Genomic DNA, 20,974 nt, shown 5'->3' with positions numbered 1-20,974 from the left:
TGCCCAGGCTGTGTTACATGCTAAAAGCTGCCCGGTTCTGTTCCATGCTAAAGTGGGAACGCCGAAATCCCAGACGTGAGCACTCTTCTATCCTCTCTGTTATAAACAAGATATACCCAACTCAGCACAATAAAATCCACGGACCTAATAAAATCACAATAATCCTACGTATACTGTGATAAAACCCTGTCCACGAGCACTCTCATTATTCCTCTAGTTTATGATATTTCAAACCCCAAACACGTAATCTAAACGTTGAATATCGCTTTGTAATATTCATAAAAAACGGATTCGTAGGACAATTTTAATATCAGTGTTTCCATAATTATCAATTTCTCGAACTACTATTTCACGCAGCCCACTCGCCGTTTCATAGAAACCGCCCTTCTGTTTCGTTGACTATCATTCCTTATAAATGCGTGCTTCGTGCATATCCGAAAAAAGTAATATCTTCGAACGCGTCGTGGAGAGCGCAATATAAACTGTTGCGATCGCGAGTAATCTATTCACCGTGCTGAATAAATTCGCGAAACGCCGAGGACGTATATCAAAGTTTGCGGGCACCGTGGATTTAGAACTTCCGGCGGAACAGCATTGTCGCAGATGATCACGTGATCGAGGATTGAGTTCTTCGTTTGTGGCCACGAGGTTTTGTGGTGAAAATTAAGTTTACCGGGTGGAAAAGGCCCTCTATTTTTGTATTTATACAAAAATGCCCTCCAGCAATCCCTTGCCACCCAAAGAAAATGCCTTGTTTAAGCGAATTCTGGTGAGTAACGTGCAATCAAAATACTCTGTTTTGGACCCCACTCTCCGGCTAATAGGAGTATTCATCATGCTCTAATGATGAAGCACTCTTCGGGAAAAACTGGGAAAAACTCACTGGCAACCGTGAATTCCACGATAACCGCGGTCGTCGCGAATTCAATTGCGAAACGACACACGTCGGACCCGACGCTCGACCGTGCCAGTTCGCACGGCCACACAGCACTTAATCCACAAAAACTATTTCATGCTCCTCAGAAACGTAATTGTGTTTCTTGCAGAGGTGTTACGAACACAAACAGTATAAGAATGGGTTAAAGTTTGCTAAGCAAATCCTGTCGAACCCCAAATTTAACGAACATGGAGAGACCTTGGCAATGAAAGGTCTCACTCTGAACTGCTTAGGTCGCAAGGAAGAAGCATACGATCATGTACGACGCGGTCTTAGGAACGACTTACAGTCGCACGTTTGTTGGCACGTTTACGGGCTGCTGCAGCGCTCAGACAAGAAATATGACGAGGCCATTAAGTGTTACAGAAATGCACTCAAATGGGACAAGGATAACATACAGATCCTCAGGGATTTGTCGTTGCTTCAAATTCAAATGAGGGATCTGGAGGGCTATAGAGTAAATACCTAGCACAGAGTTTTCTTCTTATTTTATTTCACATATCTAACAATCCTGGTAAATATTGAACGCCAGCGATGCTTGTTAAAATTCAATGGTCAACGTTCATTTTAGGACACAAGAAATCAGTTACTTATGTTACGTCCCACGCAACGTGCGTCATGGATTGGTTTTGCTATCTCGTACCACCTGTTAAAGGACTACGAAATGGCTTTAAAGATTTTAGACACTTTTCGAAATTTCCCAATGGTATGTATTTCAAAATGAAATAGTTCATTCCACGCGTTTAGAGAGACTAATTCAACTGTACAGCATGCCGTTTTCGAAATCTAACTAGATTAGGACTATAAGTCAAAGGTACATACATGTTATTTATGATAGTGTATAATAGGGATATTCATCAAATGTGCAGATTTGTTATGATTACGAACACAGTGAATTGTTGTTATACCAAAACATGGTCATCCAAGAATCAGGAGAGTGCGAACAGGCACTGAAACATCTTGATAAATACAGTGATCAAATTTGTGATAAAGTTACCGTGAAGGAAACATACGGTGAGTCTGATCTTGCGATTCCTTGTTCATGAATCGTTCAAAATATCTTTTTATGGTACTAAATAATATTTCTGTCCTCAGGTAAATTAAGATTACAGTTGAAACAATACGCGGAGGCAGCTGAGATTTACGAGGAACTTTTAAAAATAAATCCCGAGAATACGACGTATTATGCTAGGCTAGCAGAGGCTGAAAGACACACTACACCGGAAGATACGTTAGGCATGCTCGAAATATACGAAGCACTGTTTCCTCGAGCGCTGGCGCCACGCCGTTTACAATTATCCTATGCTTCGGGGGATGAATTCAAAATATTAGTCGATCGGTACTTACGCAGAGGTATTGATACTCGTGATACTTACATAAGGCGTCAACGTTTACCGGGCGCAATGTCCACGGTCATTTACTTATTGTATTCATACCGTAGGTCTTCATAAAGGCGTGCCGCCTCTGTTTGTAAATCTACGTTCCTTGTACACCGATCAGCAGAAAGTCGATATTATACAGTCCTTGGTACTACAATACAAGGAAGCGTTGAAGGCTCACGAGCATTTCAGCGATCAAGAGAAAGATAATCCGCGAGAGCCGGCCTCGGCGTTGCTCTGGACATACTACTATTTAGCACAACATTACGATCATCTCGGACAAACAGAGAAAGCACTGAACGAAATCAATGCTGCCATACAACATACTCCTACACTTATAGAACTTTTTGTTACCAAAGGTCGCATTTTTAAGGTCAGTCTTTATCAACAGACTACGGATTTTTACATATAATTGTTTGTATTTATTGTATGTCTATTCGTTCTCCAATGGTTTTGTATTGACATTGACAAAGTAGAATTTTGGTTCGATTTAAAGGATATTAATAATATACATCTTTAATAGATTCTGTTCGATGTTTTCGTCACGAGTCTGACTCGATGTTATAGTACAGGCAGAGGGCTAACGAAGGGAACAATGTTTTTTTGTTCCCAATTTTTATAAGTAGATCGACAAAAATCTAGATTTGCATAAAGATCCAGAGAATCTCTAGTAACAAGCTGAAAATAGACTCATATTTTTTTTTTTATTACTGTATGGTGTGAAAGAACCTTTTTAACCGAAGAAAGTATTTATTGTTTACATAGTTATTCATAACTGTTTAACTGTCTGTATAAATTTGTTCAAAACAGGAGTTAAATAGAAATTTCATTCTTTATTGATTTTGATCAGTTCCAATTAACACATTGATATTTCCAAATTCTCTTGACCAGCCCACTGCATTAAATTGAACTTACTCATTTTCGTGATAAACACCGACGTACGTGTGACCGTGAACCTAGTGTCAAAAACTATTAATCCTAAAACAATCTCTGTTAAGCACCATTTATTAACGTAGACGTTTGTGATTCCGCAGCATGCCGGCAACGTTCAAGAAGCTTACAAATGGTTAGACGAAGCGCAGGGCTTAGACACCGCAGATCGTTATATTAATTCGAAATGTGCCAAGTACATGTTACGCGCGAATCTCATCAAAGAGGCAGAGGAGACGTGTGGCAAGTTCACCAGGGAAGGTGTCCTAGCCATGGAGAATCTGAACGAAATGCAGTGCATGTGGATACAGACGGAAGCGGCTATCGCTTATAAACGCCTCGGGAAATATGGGGAGGCTCTGAAAAAGTGCCACGAGGTTGATAGGGTGAGTTGATCGATGGGCAACCATTAGTTGAACGCGTTAATCCTTCGCTGTACAATTTACTTCAAATTTTCGTTACCAGCCCGACTCGCTGTTATAGAGCAAAGGGTTAACCCTAGAACGACTTAGGGGGAAAAAAATGATTACTCTTGCTACAAAAACTTCATACAATTATTTACCACTGCTCATACCTTTAAAATTACTATCAAATTACTGATTTTGGTTTAACAAAGACATTATTAAAAATAGATTATTCAAATACCCTCTAAAATACGAGTGACGCAACCAAAGTTGTAGCATATCAAGGAGAACATACCACAATCTTATTTATTTCATCTTGAAACGACCTTGGACCGTTCTAGGGCCGTACATGCTTTCTCTATCTATATATTTAATATCGTTGTTAAACCAAAATGGGCAATTTAGTAGCAATCGTGAGGGCATAAGGGGTGATACATAATTGTATGTTATGTATTGTTTGCAATAGAAATATTATTTTGTTCTACATTTTTCTTCGGGTGGGTCAGTGGTTGTGTTATTCCAGGGTGAATAGTCTCTTATGGCTTCTGTTGGCTTTCAGCACTTCTCGGAGATCATAGAGGATCAGTTCGACTTCCACACGTACTGCATGAGAAAAATGACCCTGCGGTCCTACGTCGGCCTCCTGAGGTTAGAAGATGTGTTGCGGGCCCATCCGTTCTACTTCAAGGCAGCGAAATGCGCGGTGGAGGTTTACTTGCGGCTACACGATGATCCTCTGCCCGATCCGACGCAGGCGCAAGAGATCGACACCGGTAAGTCTGCATTCCATGCATATCGTTTTACTTGTATCTGGTCGGCACGGCCGTAAATCAGTTTATTCCTGTACTATTCCTTGCGAAACATATTCGATCAAAATCGTATTACATGTAATTGCCGACAGACTTTCTTCAGGGTCGATGCATTTTTTTGTATATGACAAGTTTAATGATTCTATTAAATAGATGCTCCAGCTGTTTGGTCAAATATCTTTCGCCAGGGGTGCAGTAGAAGTATGCGATACGTTTTTTCGCCATCTTGTAAATTATCAGGCGGAAATCGCGATCACAAGGCTCCAATTGCGACAGGTTGTTGCATTAACGCTTCCCCAATCTTTTTTACGAAATCTCGCGAAGCTTACCTTGATTTTCTGCTGAGCGCTCGACACAACTCGTGTCTCCAGGAAAAGGAGGTGTCCTTCGATTCAGAAAGATAATTGATTGCCGCCGCGTTACACTCGATGCTGTCGAAACAGTTTAATTATCAGTTAAATGAATTGTCTCGCCAATGTTCAATGAATTATCGCGAATTAAAATTCTCGCTGTTGCTAATCTTAATCAATAGTAAATTTGAAAGCATTTTTGAGGTTTGACTGGCCTCAAAATTCGAAGTGAAGGTTCGCGAGAGAATATTTTGACAGTACAGTTTATTTCCAAGTTTAAATAATTGACCTTTCGAGGATTGTTTGCCATTACATTGGAAGTCACATTAGTATGTAAACGAACGCAGTTTCTAGGGAACTGGTTTAATCGTATAGTAACAATACCGTTTATTAAATAACAATCTCGTACGTTCAATGTGGCCGTACAGTTTCCTACTTTTTAGTATATTTACACTAAAATACTTGAAGTTCGATGTAACATCTGTGGGAATACAATTTTGACCCTTTCGTGACCATTTTGTGCTAATGTCTGACAATCTTATGCAAAACGATTAGTGTTAGTCATCGTTCGCTGAGGGGAATTCCAAGAATTTGCCTCGAAAGCAATATAAATTGATCAGAGTATCAATTTCGACATCAGAGATTAGAAAATTTACTTCTGGAGTACAGAAACTGATTAAAAAGGCTCCTTGTGCATCATGCGACCCTTGAGGACTTATTTCATCGCTTCTCATCAGCGTGGCCAAATCGCATGACGATGATACTTCCTTGCTGACCTTGACCAGCCAATTTATTTCAATTTTAATTCACCCACGCTGTTCGTCGTTCAAGCTCTCCGCAGCGAAAGGATCAATTTTCCCACGAAAGTTCCACAGTTAACACTTTACCTCCCAGAAGTCTATTAATCAGGTTTTCAATCACTATGCTATATAGTATATGAAAAGTAATCATTCTCAAAGAAACTATTAGATCGTGGTGAGGAATGAACTAATTAGGTTGAATCCCTATTCAATTCAATTTCGAAATGATATTATTAGGTTGGTGGATGTCAAAGTGCGTGATTTCATAAAGCTCAAAGCTTTTCTATTCAATCATTTTTTATTAATATCGAACAACCGAACGCTTATCAATACAATTCTGGATTACCGTACTACGTCGAAAAGAACAATGATAGTCCTTTTAAATAATAAACTCAAGCAAAAGCTTTTGTCAGAAAGAGCAATAATAGTTTTTGTCGATACCCAAATCAAATTTTCATCAGACCGCGTTGCTCGACGCAACTTCTCCGCAAATGATCTTATAACAGTTAGCAAGACGTCGTTAAAAATGTACAAGATTAGCTGTCGATTATTAGAAGACTATTAGACAATATCCGGCAGGTAAAGCGTTAAGAACATTTTTCATTCGATCATGCTACCCGCCCAGCAAGGGGCGTACGAAAAACGCAACCACGATCTTAGCTTATCGTTAATCATTTACTATATACACGTACATGTTCACCTCGATCATTAATCACAGACAATGCGCGAGTACGCGACGGACTATCGCTCATAACCGCGCACAAACACACCTAATCGTCGCACGCGAATCGAGTATCTCGCGTCTCTATCGGTATACAATGAAAATGGGAGCAGGGGAGAGAGAGAGAGAGAGAGAGAGGCAGGGGGGAGAAGTCAGGGTAACATACAAATTAAGCATTTATACCGTAAGTAAGGCGTTGATAATCATCTACCCTAGTCGTTACATATATATTTACACGTGTAATAAATATCCTAACGGTACGGCCCGTGGTCACGTGTCCACGGTGTTCCTCGTTCGTCAAGCTCAATACAAGCTCTGCTCTCGAATAGAGTATCTGGACAGGTTGCAAAACTATCAGTAAGCAATCCCGTACAACAAAACAATCTCGAAAAAAAAGTTCTACATTCTCCACGCTAGGCGCTCAAAGTACAACATTCCCTCCGTAACGTCTCACGACTCGAAAACAGTTAAATATTTCATCTTTGCTCTATGGCAAGACAGACACGCACAATACTCACTTGCTCATCGATTTTTTCCATTCTCAGAAATCTACGTTCCCTCCTTACCGTCGCGCGACGTTCAGACGCATAAGAAAGATACGAATATTTATACTCCTTTGCTTATTGCTTTCTCACTTTTCCAAAAATCGTGGGATAGAAATCTACATTCCCCCCTTATCGTCGCGCGACGTTCAGACGCATAAGGAAGATACGAATATTTATACTCCTTTGCTTATTGCTTTCTCACTTTTCCAAAAATCGTGGGATAGAAATCTACATTCCCCCCTTATCGTCGCGCGACGTTCAGACGCATAAGGAAGATACGAATATTAATGCTCCTTTGCTTATTGCTTTCTCACTTTTCCAAAAATCGTGGGATAGAAATCTACATTCCCCCCTTATCGTCGCGCGACGTTCAGACGCATAAGGAAGATACGAATATTCATGCTCCTTTGCTTATTGCTTGCTTTAGAAATATTAGCATTCCCCCCATAACGTCGCGCGACATTCGGAAGCAAAGGAGAGCACGACTACTAACACTCTTTTGGCAATCACAGTTTCGCTGTCTCAAAAGACCTACGCGTTCCCAATTACGTTACACAATAGAGATACAACTATTCCTCTACAACGTCGCGCGACATTCGTAATAAAAGAAAATCACTTCACCCACATTCTCATTGCTTAAAACGTTCGTACAGTTGCACAACTATTACACCTATGAGATACCAGCAGAGACGCTTGATCGAGCAAATTCGCGACCTTACGGGGGCAAAAATACCGAACTCCATGAGGGGCGGGGGAGGGGCTGTCGACGAGAACTTAATATTAGAACACTGTATTCGCCAGCCATTTGCAACGTGACACGAATCGCTGCGATACACAACTAAAACAGTTCAAGCTCTCTCGGGCGACATGGGCACTCGGGAGCGCTCGTGATGGCCCTCAGGGGCAAGTGACTTTGAGGAGGGAGCACTGGAACACGGGAAGATCAATCTTGCTCGCTCGTCCTCGACTGCCTCGGTTAGGCGTGGCTTAGCCGCTCTCGTTTCCCCGTGGGGCGTGGTTTATCCGCTTCCGTTTCCCCGCGAGGCGTGGCTTAGCCGCTCCCGTTGCTCGCGGGGCGTGGCTTAGACTATGGCAAAGAATGATCAGACGTTGCCGGGTCGCCGTCGACGTCTGAGCAGCCTCGCGTTCCTCGACTTCGCGTAGAGGTGTCCGGCGTTCCTTTCCGGCCTCTGCGCGACGGCCTGCGGCGTCAGGAAGTAAAAGTGACCGCCGTCGCCTGGCAATCGGTACGCGAAGTACGCCTTCGGCTTGTCGGGTTGGCTGTCGGCCACCGGAACGGGGTCGATGAACTCTGCGTCGGGGTTTATGGTGGGCCTGGGGTCCCTGTAGTTCACCTTGATGTCGTCCTCCAGAGAAATCGGCAGCTGAGGGTAGGACTCGTCGATCTCCTCCGCGGACTCCACCACGGGGACATAGTTGGTCGACGGACCGTTACCTTGGTTCACCAACTGCTGCTGAGGGTAGGCCCTGATGGGAGCCAACGGTGGCCCCTCTCTGCTAGGTACCCTGTAATTAGGCTGCTGCGGGTTCGCCACAGCGATGAACTCGCTGTCCGGGTTGATGGGTGGCAGAGGCTGTCGATAGTTGACCAGGATGTCGTCCTTGAGAGAGTACGGTCTCTGGGATTGGTCCCCGTAGTGCACTTTTACGTTCGGTGTCTTGAACACTGGCGGTTCCGGAGTGTTGTAGTTGTTCTCGATGTAGCTGTTGTAAGGTCTCTCCGTTGTCTTCGAGTAGATCGGCGTTGTGCTGGGTATACCCTTGTGGGGGATCTTCTTCCCGAAGATGGTGAAATACTCCTTAGTGACGTCGTCTAGTAACTTTTCATCTTGTTGAGTATAGTAAGTTAGATGAGGGTTGGGTGTGGTGTTGATCACAGAGTTGGCTGTGGTTGAAGGATAGATCGGCGACTGGTTCTTGAACGGGAGACTCTGTGGCATGAGTTGCTTGGCAGGCTCGTTCTGCGGGTAATCGTACCTAGGTCCGTCGAATATCTTCACGTCTCTGTAATCATTATAGGGCACGGTCTGCTGTTGCTGTTCGAACTGTCTCTGGTTGCCGCGTTTCGAGTAGTCCGCGGCCTCGAAGCTGTACTGATAGATCGGCTTCGGCTTGTCTTGCCTGTAATACGTCTGCGACCTTTGTGTCGTGTAGTACGACTGCGCAGGTCTGGAGGATATCGCCTGGTAATACAACGACGCTCGATCGGGTAGCATGCGTTGACTATGGGACCTGGCGGAGGACGTTCTCGTCACAGGATCGCTGTAGCGAATCGGCTCCGAGTTCTTCACCACGGAGTCGATGTACTTGACGGTGTAGTCCTTCGAAGTTTCCTGCGAAGGGACGGTCTCCACGCTGTAGAACTGCTTCTTCTTCTCCACGGGGCGAGGTTGGGTCACCGCGTCTTCATAGAAAGGAGTCTCTGTGGTGGTCTTGAAGTAAACCGCTGGGTCCGGAGTGGTGGCGGTGGGTTCGTTAGATTCCTCGTAGAAATAGTAGGACGCCTGATTGGAGGATCTCTCGGGGTTGCCGGTGGTGACTATGGTCTTTATGGAGGCCGGTGTCACTTCGATCGGCTTCTCCAAGGTCGGCTGCGTCGAGGTATAATAAGACAACAGGGGGAGCGTTTTTCTGGTCACCACGCCAGACCAGACCTCTTTCCTAGGCTCTTGGCTCACCTGGTTCTCCAGTATGGGACCGATGCTATAGAGCTCAGGGTTATCCAGAGTCGTGGGCTTATCCGGCGTGGGCGTCGTGACCTCCGCGAAGGGTAAAGTACGGACTCTGCTAGGTGCCAATGTAGTTGCGTTCTTGCTGGTGGTTCTGTAAGTTTTTGAGCTGGTAGACACCGTGACAGACGTCCTGGTCTTCGCGACAGGCAGACTAGTGGTGCTCTTGTACTTGGTGCTGAGCTTCCTGGGAGGCAGATACGTTGGCCTCTGCCTTGGCAAAGGAGTGGTAGGACGCCTGGTGTACTTCTTCGTGGTGGTCTTCTTGTCGTCGAGAGCGGAGAAGAAATCTGGCGGCGGTGGAAGTATAATGCCAGGCACCAGAGGTCCTGGAGGCACAGCGGTGGTGTTGTCCTGCTGATACTGGAAGCTGTACGGCGGAGGATAATAAATCGACTGGTCCTCTTCGTCGTAATCGGACTGGTTGCTGGGAGGAGGCACGAAGACAGCGCCAGGCGGAATCGCGTGGTAAAACGGTGGCAGGCCTGGCAGAGATTCAGGCTTCATTCCTTTATCGTTTCCCGGCGAGGTGTTGTTCGCGTTGGGCATCACGATGGTCCCGTTGGAGATGATAGCGAACAGCGGACCATCCTCCGAGAGGAATCCCTTGGTGAACAGCGGGTCCTTCCTGAAGTCTGTCCCGTTCCCGATATCTTTAGTCCCGTTGGGCCCGATGATCTGAATCGGTCCACCGTCTGCCAGCTGGACCGGAAAGGGCGGGGGGACCTTCGGCCTTGGCGGGATCTTGACCTGCCTCCTCGGCGCCTTATAGTTGTCGATTGGTGGCCATGTCTCCCCCTCCCCGCTGCTGGGCGTGGTCTCATGCCCGGGAAATTTCCCGCCCCTCAACACCAGCACGTGGTTCTCGGCCAACCAGATCTCGTCCTCGTCCAGACCTCCCAGGTTCTCCGCGTTGTCCTTGGGAACCTCCGGGTTCCCCAGGTAGCTGATGATCCCCGGCCTCTTCGGCCGGTTCCCGTAGATCTCGTTCTGTATCAGACCGTACTTCCCCTCCTTGACTTGCTGCGAGAGCGTCTTCTTGTCGTCGTCGTCGTCCTTGCGGCCAGGCTTCGCCTCTTTGCCGTTCCCCGCCGAGGACAACAGAATTCCATCGTCCCACAGACCCTGGTCGTCGTCTTTCTCCTGCCTCGAGTCCGCTCGCAGGTGTCCTCCGATCAGGTGGTGCGACACTTTCCTTCCGGGTTCCGTCGTTATCTCGTTGTCCCTTCTAGTCGACGACTTGAAGCCGCGGCTCACGGAACCGTACACCCTGTCCGGACGATGACCAGAACCCTCCACGTGACGTCTTTCTCTGGCCTGCGCCGATGACACCGTCGTCATCGGCAGACAGATCGCCAGGAAGCCCGCCACCAGAAGCACCGGCACCCCTCTGCACGTCATCTGAAACAGAATTCGAGGAAATCAGCGGGTTTAATCGATCAACTAATTACTAATCGGTGGTTTGCGATGCGTCGTTTTCTTAGAATAATGCGATGATCCGACGAGGGTAGGCTCGCTAATGCGCACTGGGAAACGGTTCGCGAGCACGATCATCGGAATTGCGTTCACGGTCAGCGCGCCACGCAGGTAATTTTGATAATGTCGGCCAATTATGCTAGTCATCCTTCAAGATCAGATGGCAGGAGAGAGATGCTGATAGGCGGAGGCACTCCCCCTTCGGGTTCTAACCACTTTGCTTTCCCTGGCGAGTGACATCTTTGTCTCGAATGTTGTGTGGACTCGCTCTGCCAAGTGTGGCTTCTAATGTTTATGTGTGTCGCCTAATGTTTTCCAAAATCTAAGCTGCCTTGATTTCACTTTAACGATATTTTAATGATTTAGTGATCTTGAACTCTTTTGTTGAACTCGTACTAGTGGACTGCGGATCTTTATGTACGCATTCATTTCTATTCATCGCTAATTGATTACTATATTCACTCAACGATTTATTATTTCAGTGAAAGTTTTATTGTTCACCAAAAATGGAGGCTCTCATTGTACTTTCTTGTACAGTTTTCCTTATCGAGTTCTAGAGCAGCAAAATAAATGTATACAATTTTTTAGTCTAGTTGACAGATATGAGAACAGTATATTCAATTTCTTTCGTTTCATTGAATTAATTGTAAACGATCATACATGTTAGAAACAACATTTTCATTACTCGATGTCGATAATGGTATCGTTATTAATTTCTGGGCGTTGACTGTAGCACCTATAGGTCGTAATAGAAAGTATTGGGAAGTTGCACATCTGGTTCTATAATATTATAGTAATTGGTCCGAGGAATTTGCGCAGTTATGCCAAAAATGAACAGATAGAATACCGAAATAGAAAAGCTTGAAAATATTGTTGCATCCCTTTCAACTTATTGAACCTATCAAGAAAATATAATATAAAGTTAATAGATGACGTGAAAAATTGAAGGAAAAAACTCCTAAACCTCTCATAAAAGAAATGTATAATATAAAATTAATAGATGAAGTACAAAATTGAAAATAAACATCTCTTAAACCCCTCATAAAAGAAATGGTATAATAAAACTGAATAGGTGAAGTATAAGACAGTATAGACACCATAAAAAGTACAAAAATGCTTGTATCACATAATTGTCCACCCCTCGAAGCAATCAGTAAAGAAAATTTATGCCAAACATGAACAACCGGAGTGCAAAACAGTAAGATCGTGAAAGGAACATAAAAATCTCGTTGCATGATTTTTAACCTGTCAAACGTATCAGCGAAGAAAATACATATTGATGATCGAATTCCAGTCTGCAGTGTGATAGACGTAAAAAGTTCTTTTGCATGAAGCTCCCCGGTGTTTTTGCAACAGCAGATAAAACACGGTTACTGGGACGGTATTTCTATTAACTTGTCCTGTACATGCAATGAATAATGATGCTAGTAAAAGAACAAGTAAAAGAGCGTTAGAACAGGGAGTAGTCGTTGAGAAACGGCTCTTGAAATTGTTTTCGGTCGGTCGCGATGGGGAACGGCGGATAATCTAGTCCACGAATTTCGCGAATTCGCCAATTCCATTGACTCGGATCGCAATAATACGGGAATGTGGGTCCGGAGGGGGCCACGCCTTTCCCTCGTGAACAGTCGGTGAACGGTCGACAAACATTCACGGGTCACTGGAGTACCAGCCGAGTCGCCAAGTAATCACTTGCAACCGAGAAACAAACCCTAAGCTCGCGTTTATGCGGTCTCTCGCGGCCGATTGTCTTGCGGATGCAACCGAACAGCATGGTCTCTCATACTCGACAACGAGATCTCATATTCGACACACTAGGCTAAGGGACCTCAATACTGTGGGGCTACCAATTACTGTGCCTATATTAACACGTTGAACGCCACGTAACCCATACGTGGGTGACGGAATTATTTGTCCAGGTTTTAAAATGAATTTTTACGTTGATACATTCATTGTACCAAATTTGATTAGGATCTGTAATATCAGTATCATACATTGAATTTTTTTCAATTTTTATTTCATTAAATAACTTACTTTGATTTTATGGAATTTTTGAGGTTTTTAGTTTGGCGATCAAAGTGTTCATTAATCGAGGAAAGAGTGAATGGTAAGAATTAGGTGCTGCTTAGGGGAAGGGATCTTATTACTGTGGGGGGTTAATTACTGTGCGTATATTAGTTACACTTATTTTTAAAGCGTAATGAATATTGAAAAAGAGATATGTGACATCTATATGAACTAATTTCAATGAAAAAATTTAATATCTCTTTTTTAATATTCATTATGCTTTAGAAAGAAGTGTAATTAATATAGGCACAGTAGTTGGTACCCCCGCAGTAGTTGGGTCCTTAACCCTAACCGGCACCTAATTCTTACCATTCACTCTTTCCTCGATTCAATTTTACTTGGTTCATTTCTGTTTCTGGTTCTTCAAGTTCTAAATCTGCTGCCAGCTATTTCTATTTCTATTAATTTTTATCACTAGACTGTGGGCTTTATGTATCCACGACAAAAATGAGGAACATAAATTAGAACAATTTAAAATTGTCACATTATGTTCAACCTGCTGAACTTATTAAGAAAGGAAATCAATTTTTATTTTATTCCGGTTTGTTGCAATCGAAGTAGACAATTTTGCGTCGATACTCGCAGTCTATCACTGATTGTTGTTGTCTAATTCGTTAATACTTAAAAAATTAGATTAAGAAAAGTTAAATTCGAAAAATTTCTACTTCTTCAAGTTCTAGTCCTGATGACGAGTTATTTCAATTTATCTCTCAACTACATTCGCAACTAATGTCCCCAAATTCCATTTCTGTCAGTAAAATCGTGCGGATCAATCAATAAATCGTCTCTACCGACTGATTTTTAACTGTCATAAACAATTTGAAACTCTTCAAGCTCTTTAATCTCGACTCCCGTCGACAATTTATTCCCACTTGATCGTGATAAATGTAAGTTACTACATGAAGAACTGACATCTGTGAATTCACCTTAGAAGGTGGAATCGCGTGGTCGAACATGCAGTATTAATTCTCACCACCGATCGTTATGTGCAAAATTCAATCAAATGCTTTCTCCTAGAAAGTATCAAGTTCCTACGATGAATTACTTCGATTCGATCCTAATAAGTTTAACTACATTCGGAATTAATACTTGCTGTCTATCATTGAAGGTGAAATCGCGCGATCGAGAGAGAGAAGCATTAATCCTTACCGCCGATTGCTGTTATTTATTCGCTGATTCAATCGACTTTCATAAAATCTTTCGAGTTTTTCAAGTTCAAGTTCTAGCGACCAGATAATTTGATCGATTCACGGCAAATTTAATTAAAATCGGAAATAATCATTAAAAATTCACTTTCTGAGCTGTAATTTCTAAATGAAGCAGGGGATGTCAATTTTTAATACCGATTGTTGTTCTTTATTTTTCTAATTCTCTCAACCATCATGAAATATTTCAAGTTTTTCGAGCACAACTAAACTCAAGCACAATTAGCCCTTAGCACTCGACTGGCGACTGTAAGGCGCCACTAAAAATTCCTGTATCATTATTCAAAATATTTTTTACATTATTAAATTTGTTTGTATTCAATAAATTATTAAATATTTCAGTACTGTATGAGTAAATTGCACCATTTTCGTATGTTTAGCATGAAAAAATATATATAGATGGGAAATATTCTAGATCAGAAGAAATGTTTCATTTTAGGTGAAAATTCACCTTCGAAACTGCCATTTCTACCTGAAGCAGGGTATATCAATTTTCACTACTGATTGTTGTTCTTTATTTCCTTAATTCCCTCAACTGTCATGAAATGCTCCAACATCTTCAATCTCAAGTTCTGACAATTGCTTGAATGTACCCACTAAAAATTCGGCTACAATTAAGATCCAAGGGTAGTCACGTGACTTTTGTAGAGTCAGCAGGTCGGCAACTGCTGTATAATTTCCGTCCAAAGCCTTCAGCCACTGACTTAAGATCCGTTTTGGTCTTGATCCGACGGATCCTAAGTGTGTGACTAAACTTGTCACATTTTTTGCTCTGATTAAACTTGTCACATTTAATATTTAATATCTATAATTTATCTTTATATTAGGGTATCTAATCCTAGTCTATTCTCAAGATTTTTAAAAAATTTATATTTTTATAATTAAATATATTATATTTTTATATTTCACTAAAAAAAAAATAATATAAATTTAATTTCAATTAAAAAATTTCTATTTATTTCAATAATTAACTTATAATAATAGTTTAACCGCTGATGCTAGTACTAAAATTTACCATTATTTATTTCAAATTTCTTATTTGATATTATTATATTATTATCGATATTATTATGAATTCTGATGCCAGAAACGTGCTTCAAGTTTTTGGCTTTATTTCGCAACAATATCAAGACAAAATACAGCTCAATTTGTAGCTGGAGGCTACTCTCGATTTCATCCAGAAAACTCATCCAATGGCGTAAAAATGCATGGATTCCACGGCATGCGCATCGTCAAAAAAAATTTTTGGCCTACTTTTGACGCTTATGTTACCAAATATAGCCTTCCTCTTTCGAACGAGCCCTATCCCAGCGAAAAATATTCTCATACAAGGACGAAAAGTTGAGGCACGTGAAACCATTTTTCGCCTATTTTAGTCGGTAACGTGGTCACTCTATCTTATCGCGAATCTACGGAGTCTTGACTCTTAAAATGTACAAATTCACCTTCGGTCAATTCTTACCACTGGCAACTCCTCAGCAACTTCGATCAACAGCCACGCGACCCTTCAATCTCTCCAATCCGTACTTCTGCCAACAAAATCTGAGCCTGACTTCTGCGTACCCCACTCACTACACTGCGCACAACAGCCGAAAGGTTCCAGTTCCAAACTAGCTCTCTAAAAATCACGTTCTCAGCGGTTCCCGTCCACGGATACCATTCTGACTAGGAAAACCGGCACCAGAAGAATCCGTGCGTACCCTGCCAGAGACACCTTGATAACAGAGCGCTCGGCTTTGAAAGAGTACCTTTCTCCCGGTTTCCGGAGCCACCCACGAGTCTCGTCAACGATCTATCTCCGCTGTTCTCCGGCGTGCTTCTTCGAATAACAGTAATCTCCTCCTCGAGAGCGTGTTCTTCTCTCTTTCTCTCGAAACGAAAAATCAGGTTTAACCGAAGGAATCAAGTCGCGGCAAGTTATATAGATCGCTCGGCGCGCGTCTATCGTCTTTCTGACGCGATCTCTTTTCCGCGAGGCTAATCAACGCGGAGCGACGTGCCGGAATTGCGAAATTCCTTCGGCTAGAGATAGGAACATCGACCGCCTAATCGCTGTACAACGTCTGCTCGGATCGTTCCTCCGGCTGATAGCCGGTTTAATCGAAACCACGAGCTTCCCCACGTGTTCGCCACTTTCTCCGAGATATCCGGTCCGGATCTTGTAGATCGTCGATCGAACAACGGCGCGGCGTTGTAGACACGATCTAGATGCGTCCAGGCGATTTAAATCGCGTCGGTCGCTTCCGGGCTCGGCGGAGAGGCGTCGGGTATCCCGGTCGCGTGCCTCCCGAGACCAGACGGACGGTCCGAGAGGATCCTCCCGATTCGCAGACACTCGAAGCTCGCGGACCCGGCTCTGTTCGTTAGAAAACCGGCAGAACGTGTCACAGCAGGCCGATGCTGGCGAACAGCCGCTCGCGCCGGCATGGTACACGTGACTGGCCGGTTTTCATCACCTTTCCCAGTGCACCGGGCCCCTCAAGGACGCCCGTTCCGAAAGGTGGAGCCATTTCCAACCGGTGGCCGACCAGTGCACGGCCAGTTCCCCTTCTGCTCGAAAGGAGGAAGTCGACCTAACTGCGATATGTACGTACTCCGACCGACGAAACCGATTCCCCGCAGCCTTTCTTTTCTTCCGCTCGAGAGCGATCACAGAGAATCGCCTGCGACGACGGCGCACAGTGGGCAATTTGGACGAAATCGGATTCAAAATCAAAGAACTTTCGATAGAAATGAGGTAGAGCGATGAAACTTTTTTTAAATTAAAGCTGAATCTTTTTAGAATATGGGAAAAATAGGGAGATTATGGTACGAACGTTTTTTAACCTTGAGAAAATTCGTTAAACTTGCACAATTTCAAGAAAATTATGGTTTTTCCAATACCACGCGCGGAAAAAATTTTTTTTTAACATGCTATACATCATTTCCCATAGATTTTTTCACGCTGATTTCAAATCTGGTCTCAAAATTTGTCTACGACCTCAGGATTTTGCAAAAAATAGATTTTTGTGACAAAAACTGATGAAGTCATTTTTTCGTTGAAATGATTGGATGGTAATAATCTCCCTATTTTTCCCATATTCTACAAAGTTTCAGCTTTCATTTAAAAAAAATTTCATCGCTCTACCTCATTCCTATCGAAAGTTCTTTGATTTTGAATCCGATTTTGTCCAAATTGCCCACTGTGCGGCGCACGGTCCTCTTTCGACCCGACGATTTTAGCACACCGTTTCTTCAAAACGCGATTTTTTTTAACCGTATCACAATGCCCCCGCTAGTGTTCCTTCTCGAGAAATTTTATAGTTGATTAGTTCTGATTTCTCGAGAAATTTAAATCGAGGAAAATTCTTATGAATCTCATTTGTTTTATAACATAGTTTCGGAAATGAATTTTCAGTTAACTCAAATTGCATGTTACTAATCAATCGCGTACGTATAAGCATATCTACAGGCAGCATATCAATGCCTACGTTTGCATGTTTGCAATGTGAAAATTTATAATAATTGTTGCGAATGCATGTCGACGTGAGGTAATGCACTCCCAAAAGGACACCGAATCTTCAGCAACTTTTGGATGTTCTGTATACCATAAAGCCAACATCCACACAAAATGAAAGAAATTTTTCTACGGATTTGTTACAAAAAAAAAAGAAATAAATAGATTGTCTGATTCTACATTAGACGCATTATGCTTCTTAAGAAGCCACTTCAAAACAAAAGCGTAATGTTTCACTTTATAAAAGTTTGGTTTTAAATAAATAAATTTATCGGTTATATTTAGCGTCTATTTTTTCCTTGTTTTTAAAGTTAGTTACATATCGAACAGGAATAAAAGTTTTTTTGCTCTTTCGATAAATATTATTCACGATATTCCAAATATTATAAGTTTCCCAAAATTTTTTTATTTTATTGAAAATTCTCGTGAATTCTCAAGAATTTTCGAGCAATAAAAAATGAAAAATGTTGAGAAATCAGGAACATTAGTCCCCGCACTCTTGCGGGAATCGGTAGAAAATTAATAACTTCTGGACTAATCCGTTCTCAATACCTTTTTTTAACGCTAGGTTTACGAAGCTCTAAAAATGACTATTTTACAATTTTTATAAAAAAATTTTAATCTTTAATTTTTTAGAAAAATAATTTGCCATTTTTTTAGTAACATTTACCCAGAGAAATCGATTTGTTAAATAATTCCTCGTGAATCCTCCTTTACAATATTCGTAAATTAAAAATATTAGAATCCGCCATTTTGCCCGGCCCCAAAGTACAATCGATTAAAAAGTACATCGATTAATGAAACAAAAAATGTCGCTCAAAAACATTGAGGTGATCTTCACTTTTTCAGTACATGCAAACCTTTCTGCTAATTTTTTTTTCACTATCGCATATATTTTTTTACTTCGGTATCGTATAATTACTGACCGACTATTGTTTGAAAAACTTTTTTTTGATCAGGTTTATTTAGTCAATTTAGTTATTTAGTGAATTACATTTTGATGTTTGGTATAGTTCAAAAGTTGAATGAAAATATCAAGTTCTTCGAGATTCATCATTGTGAGTCGATTCGCCATTGCCTTCGGTTGGTTAATTATTATTTCGGATACATCGACGAGAGCCCGGTTCGTGAGTCTCGTGAAAAATGACAGTGAAACGACGGTGAGAGCTTTCACTTTCGTGACACTCGGCTCTTTCACACGGGCTTTTTGCTTGATATGGAATTTGAATGAGTCGGATGCGTGTACTTTCTTTATTTTGATCGCTTCGATTGGTTAGGCTTGTCCAGAAGGCTGGCAGCTGATAAGAAAAGCAACGTAGCATGGATGATCATTAGACTGCGGATGTTTATGCAATTTTCAATTTTTGTAGACAAATTTGAAGAAAGTGAAAGCACATGAAATTTTACTTTTAGTGGGAATAGTTTTTGTAGATCTAAAATACATCAAAATCGTACTAAATTTTATCGTATTTTATGTCCTCAGATTTTTGAAAATTTTTATAAGCCATAAATGCATAAAGTTCCGCCGTCTAGTCCTTTAGGTTGACGGTGAATATGTAGACGAAGAGGATATTCGCAGAAAATTGTTAATAATTTAGCCATCGGTGGTTGTTTTATACATTTTCAAAAAGTATGATGCACAGTTGATTTCTTAGGAAGTTTTTCAACAGTTATAGCAATTACAATCGCGAATTAACAAATTACTTCGAGGTAATGTAGTTTAATCATTTTTCTTTGGAATATCATTTGAGAAAAGTTTTTATCGCTTCGTTTTGTGTAGTTGAAACACTGATTTTTCAGTTCTAAATAGTTTGTAAAAATTTAACGCAAGAGAAATAATATTGGCAGAAATTTTCCAGCAGTCGATGAAGATCAGTGTATTTTATAACAATGATAGGTCACTATAAATTGCGAGAATTGAGATTTGCGAAAAATGAGGCAGCTATAAAAAATAACGACTTGCGGAAACTGCATTTTATTTGCAGAGTTATAATTCAGTTTGATTAAAGGGGAAATTCAAATTTCATCCTAAAATGTTGGTTTGCCAGTCTAATCAGACATTAGAAAACTGTTAGACGAACGGTTGGGTATGTAGAATTAGTATTTCCTCCTTTCATCTAGCCTTTTACTTAAATTTGCATTTTTTAAACGATTTCTTCATTATAGTTGTGTTATAATCAGTAGATTGCGGATATCTAGTATGCTCATTTTTTGATATTGAATTTATGCGAAATTGAAAGGGAATAGGAGATAGTTCTCCCTATTAACCTTTTGCCCTATGATCTCTTACGCAATCAGAGCTGATCATTAGACGTTTACCCTAAGAAACGAGAACTCTAATAAATTAAATAAATACAAGGACAATGACATAGATATCCCAGATATTCCGAATAAATTTAATTCAGTTATTATTATGAAGCAATATATATACATCAGTCGCTTTTAGTGCTCCATAATTCCAGTGTTAAGTATGAACACTTCAATCAGTACTCGGCTAACGTGTCTGTTCATCGCTCGCCTATTCTGCTTACTTTAACCCTCATCCGTCCCTCGCGTCAAATTGACATAGTTTTCACGGATACTGACTAAATAGTGCATTCTACACTTCGTTTTATTAATCGTCCACGTATCACCACGCCCGAAGAAATTTATTAAATAAATTCCCCATCTTTACAATCTCAACAAAACATACATTACAAAATTTTGAGTCCCATTAAATCGAGTGTTTAAAGAACAGATTTACAAAATTAACAATTCATATTTCTACCATACAGATTTGTATCATTCCGTTGATTTGACGTCAATGGACAAATTAAGCTGTAGAAAGTGAGGAACAAATGAGTGCCAATCAACTGAAGTGGCAAGTTACATTCAATTATTTGTTTACGTGAATTTATATAGTTGCGAAATTATGTCGTTCACAAACTCAGAGAAAGTGGACTCGATATTCATATTAGCTGCTTGAGAACGAAATGCCCAAGGAAGTAAGGTGTAAATGACAACTAAATAACACTAGATTTACGGGGCACAAAAAGTGACTATCTCACATTTCTTTATAAAAATAACAAGAATGTGCTTCCCAAATTTTTAGCCATTTTTTTAAAC

General features: G+C 41.5%; 2 protein-coding genes across 3 annotated transcripts in view; one reads left to right on the top strand and one right to left on the bottom strand.

Annotated features, from left to right (window-relative positions):
• The first annotated feature begins 580 nt into the window (after positions 1-580).
• Naa15-16 (N-alpha-acetyltransferase 15/16) overlaps positions 581-20,974 on the top strand; it is an 86,782-nt gene continuing 66,388 nt past the window's right edge. The window contains exons 1-8 of one of the 2 annotated variants that reach the window (XM_076790541.1): positions 581-769; positions 1,047-1,394; positions 1,509-1,643; positions 1,807-1,951; positions 2,033-2,290; positions 2,379-2,689; positions 3,351-3,632; positions 4,210-4,423. In XM_076790541.1, coding sequence (XP_076646656.1) covers positions 713-769; positions 1,047-1,394; positions 1,509-1,643; positions 1,807-1,951; positions 2,033-2,290; positions 2,379-2,689; positions 3,351-3,632; positions 4,210-4,423 — 1,750 coding nt within the window. In that variant the 5' untranslated portion in view covers positions 581-712. Of the gene's footprint in view, positions 770-1,046; positions 1,395-1,508; positions 1,644-1,785; positions 1,952-2,032; positions 2,291-2,378; positions 2,690-3,350; positions 3,633-4,209; positions 4,424-20,974 lie in introns of both variants that reach the window. The other variant, XM_076790540.1, reaches the window with a different exon arrangement.
• Positions 7,966-15,986, bottom strand: LOC143355439 (uncharacterized). The gene is made up of 2 exons (XM_076790243.1): positions 15,836-15,986; positions 7,966-11,026 (listed from the first exon to the last, which is right to left on the bottom strand). Exon 2 carries the CDS (start codon positions 11,024-11,026, stop codon positions 7,979-7,981), a length of 3,048 nt encoding a protein of 1,015 aa, XP_076646358.1. The 5' UTR covers positions 15,836-15,986; the 3' UTR covers positions 7,966-7,978.

The sequence above is a fragment of the Halictus rubicundus genome, chromosome 7, assembly GCF_050948215.1.
Source record: "Halictus rubicundus isolate RS-2024b chromosome 7, iyHalRubi1_principal, whole genome shotgun sequence".
Lineage (NCBI taxonomy): Eukaryota > Metazoa > Arthropoda > Insecta > Hymenoptera > Halictidae > Halictus > Halictus rubicundus.
Note: the sequence above shows the minus strand (reverse complement) of the source record. Positions and strands in the feature narration are given on the sequence as shown.

Coding starts and splice junctions, on each gene's coding strand:
- LOC143355439 (XM_076790243.1), bottom strand. CDS start 11,026: ATGACGTGCAGAGGGGTGCCGGTGCTTCTGGTGGCGGGCTTCCTGGCG.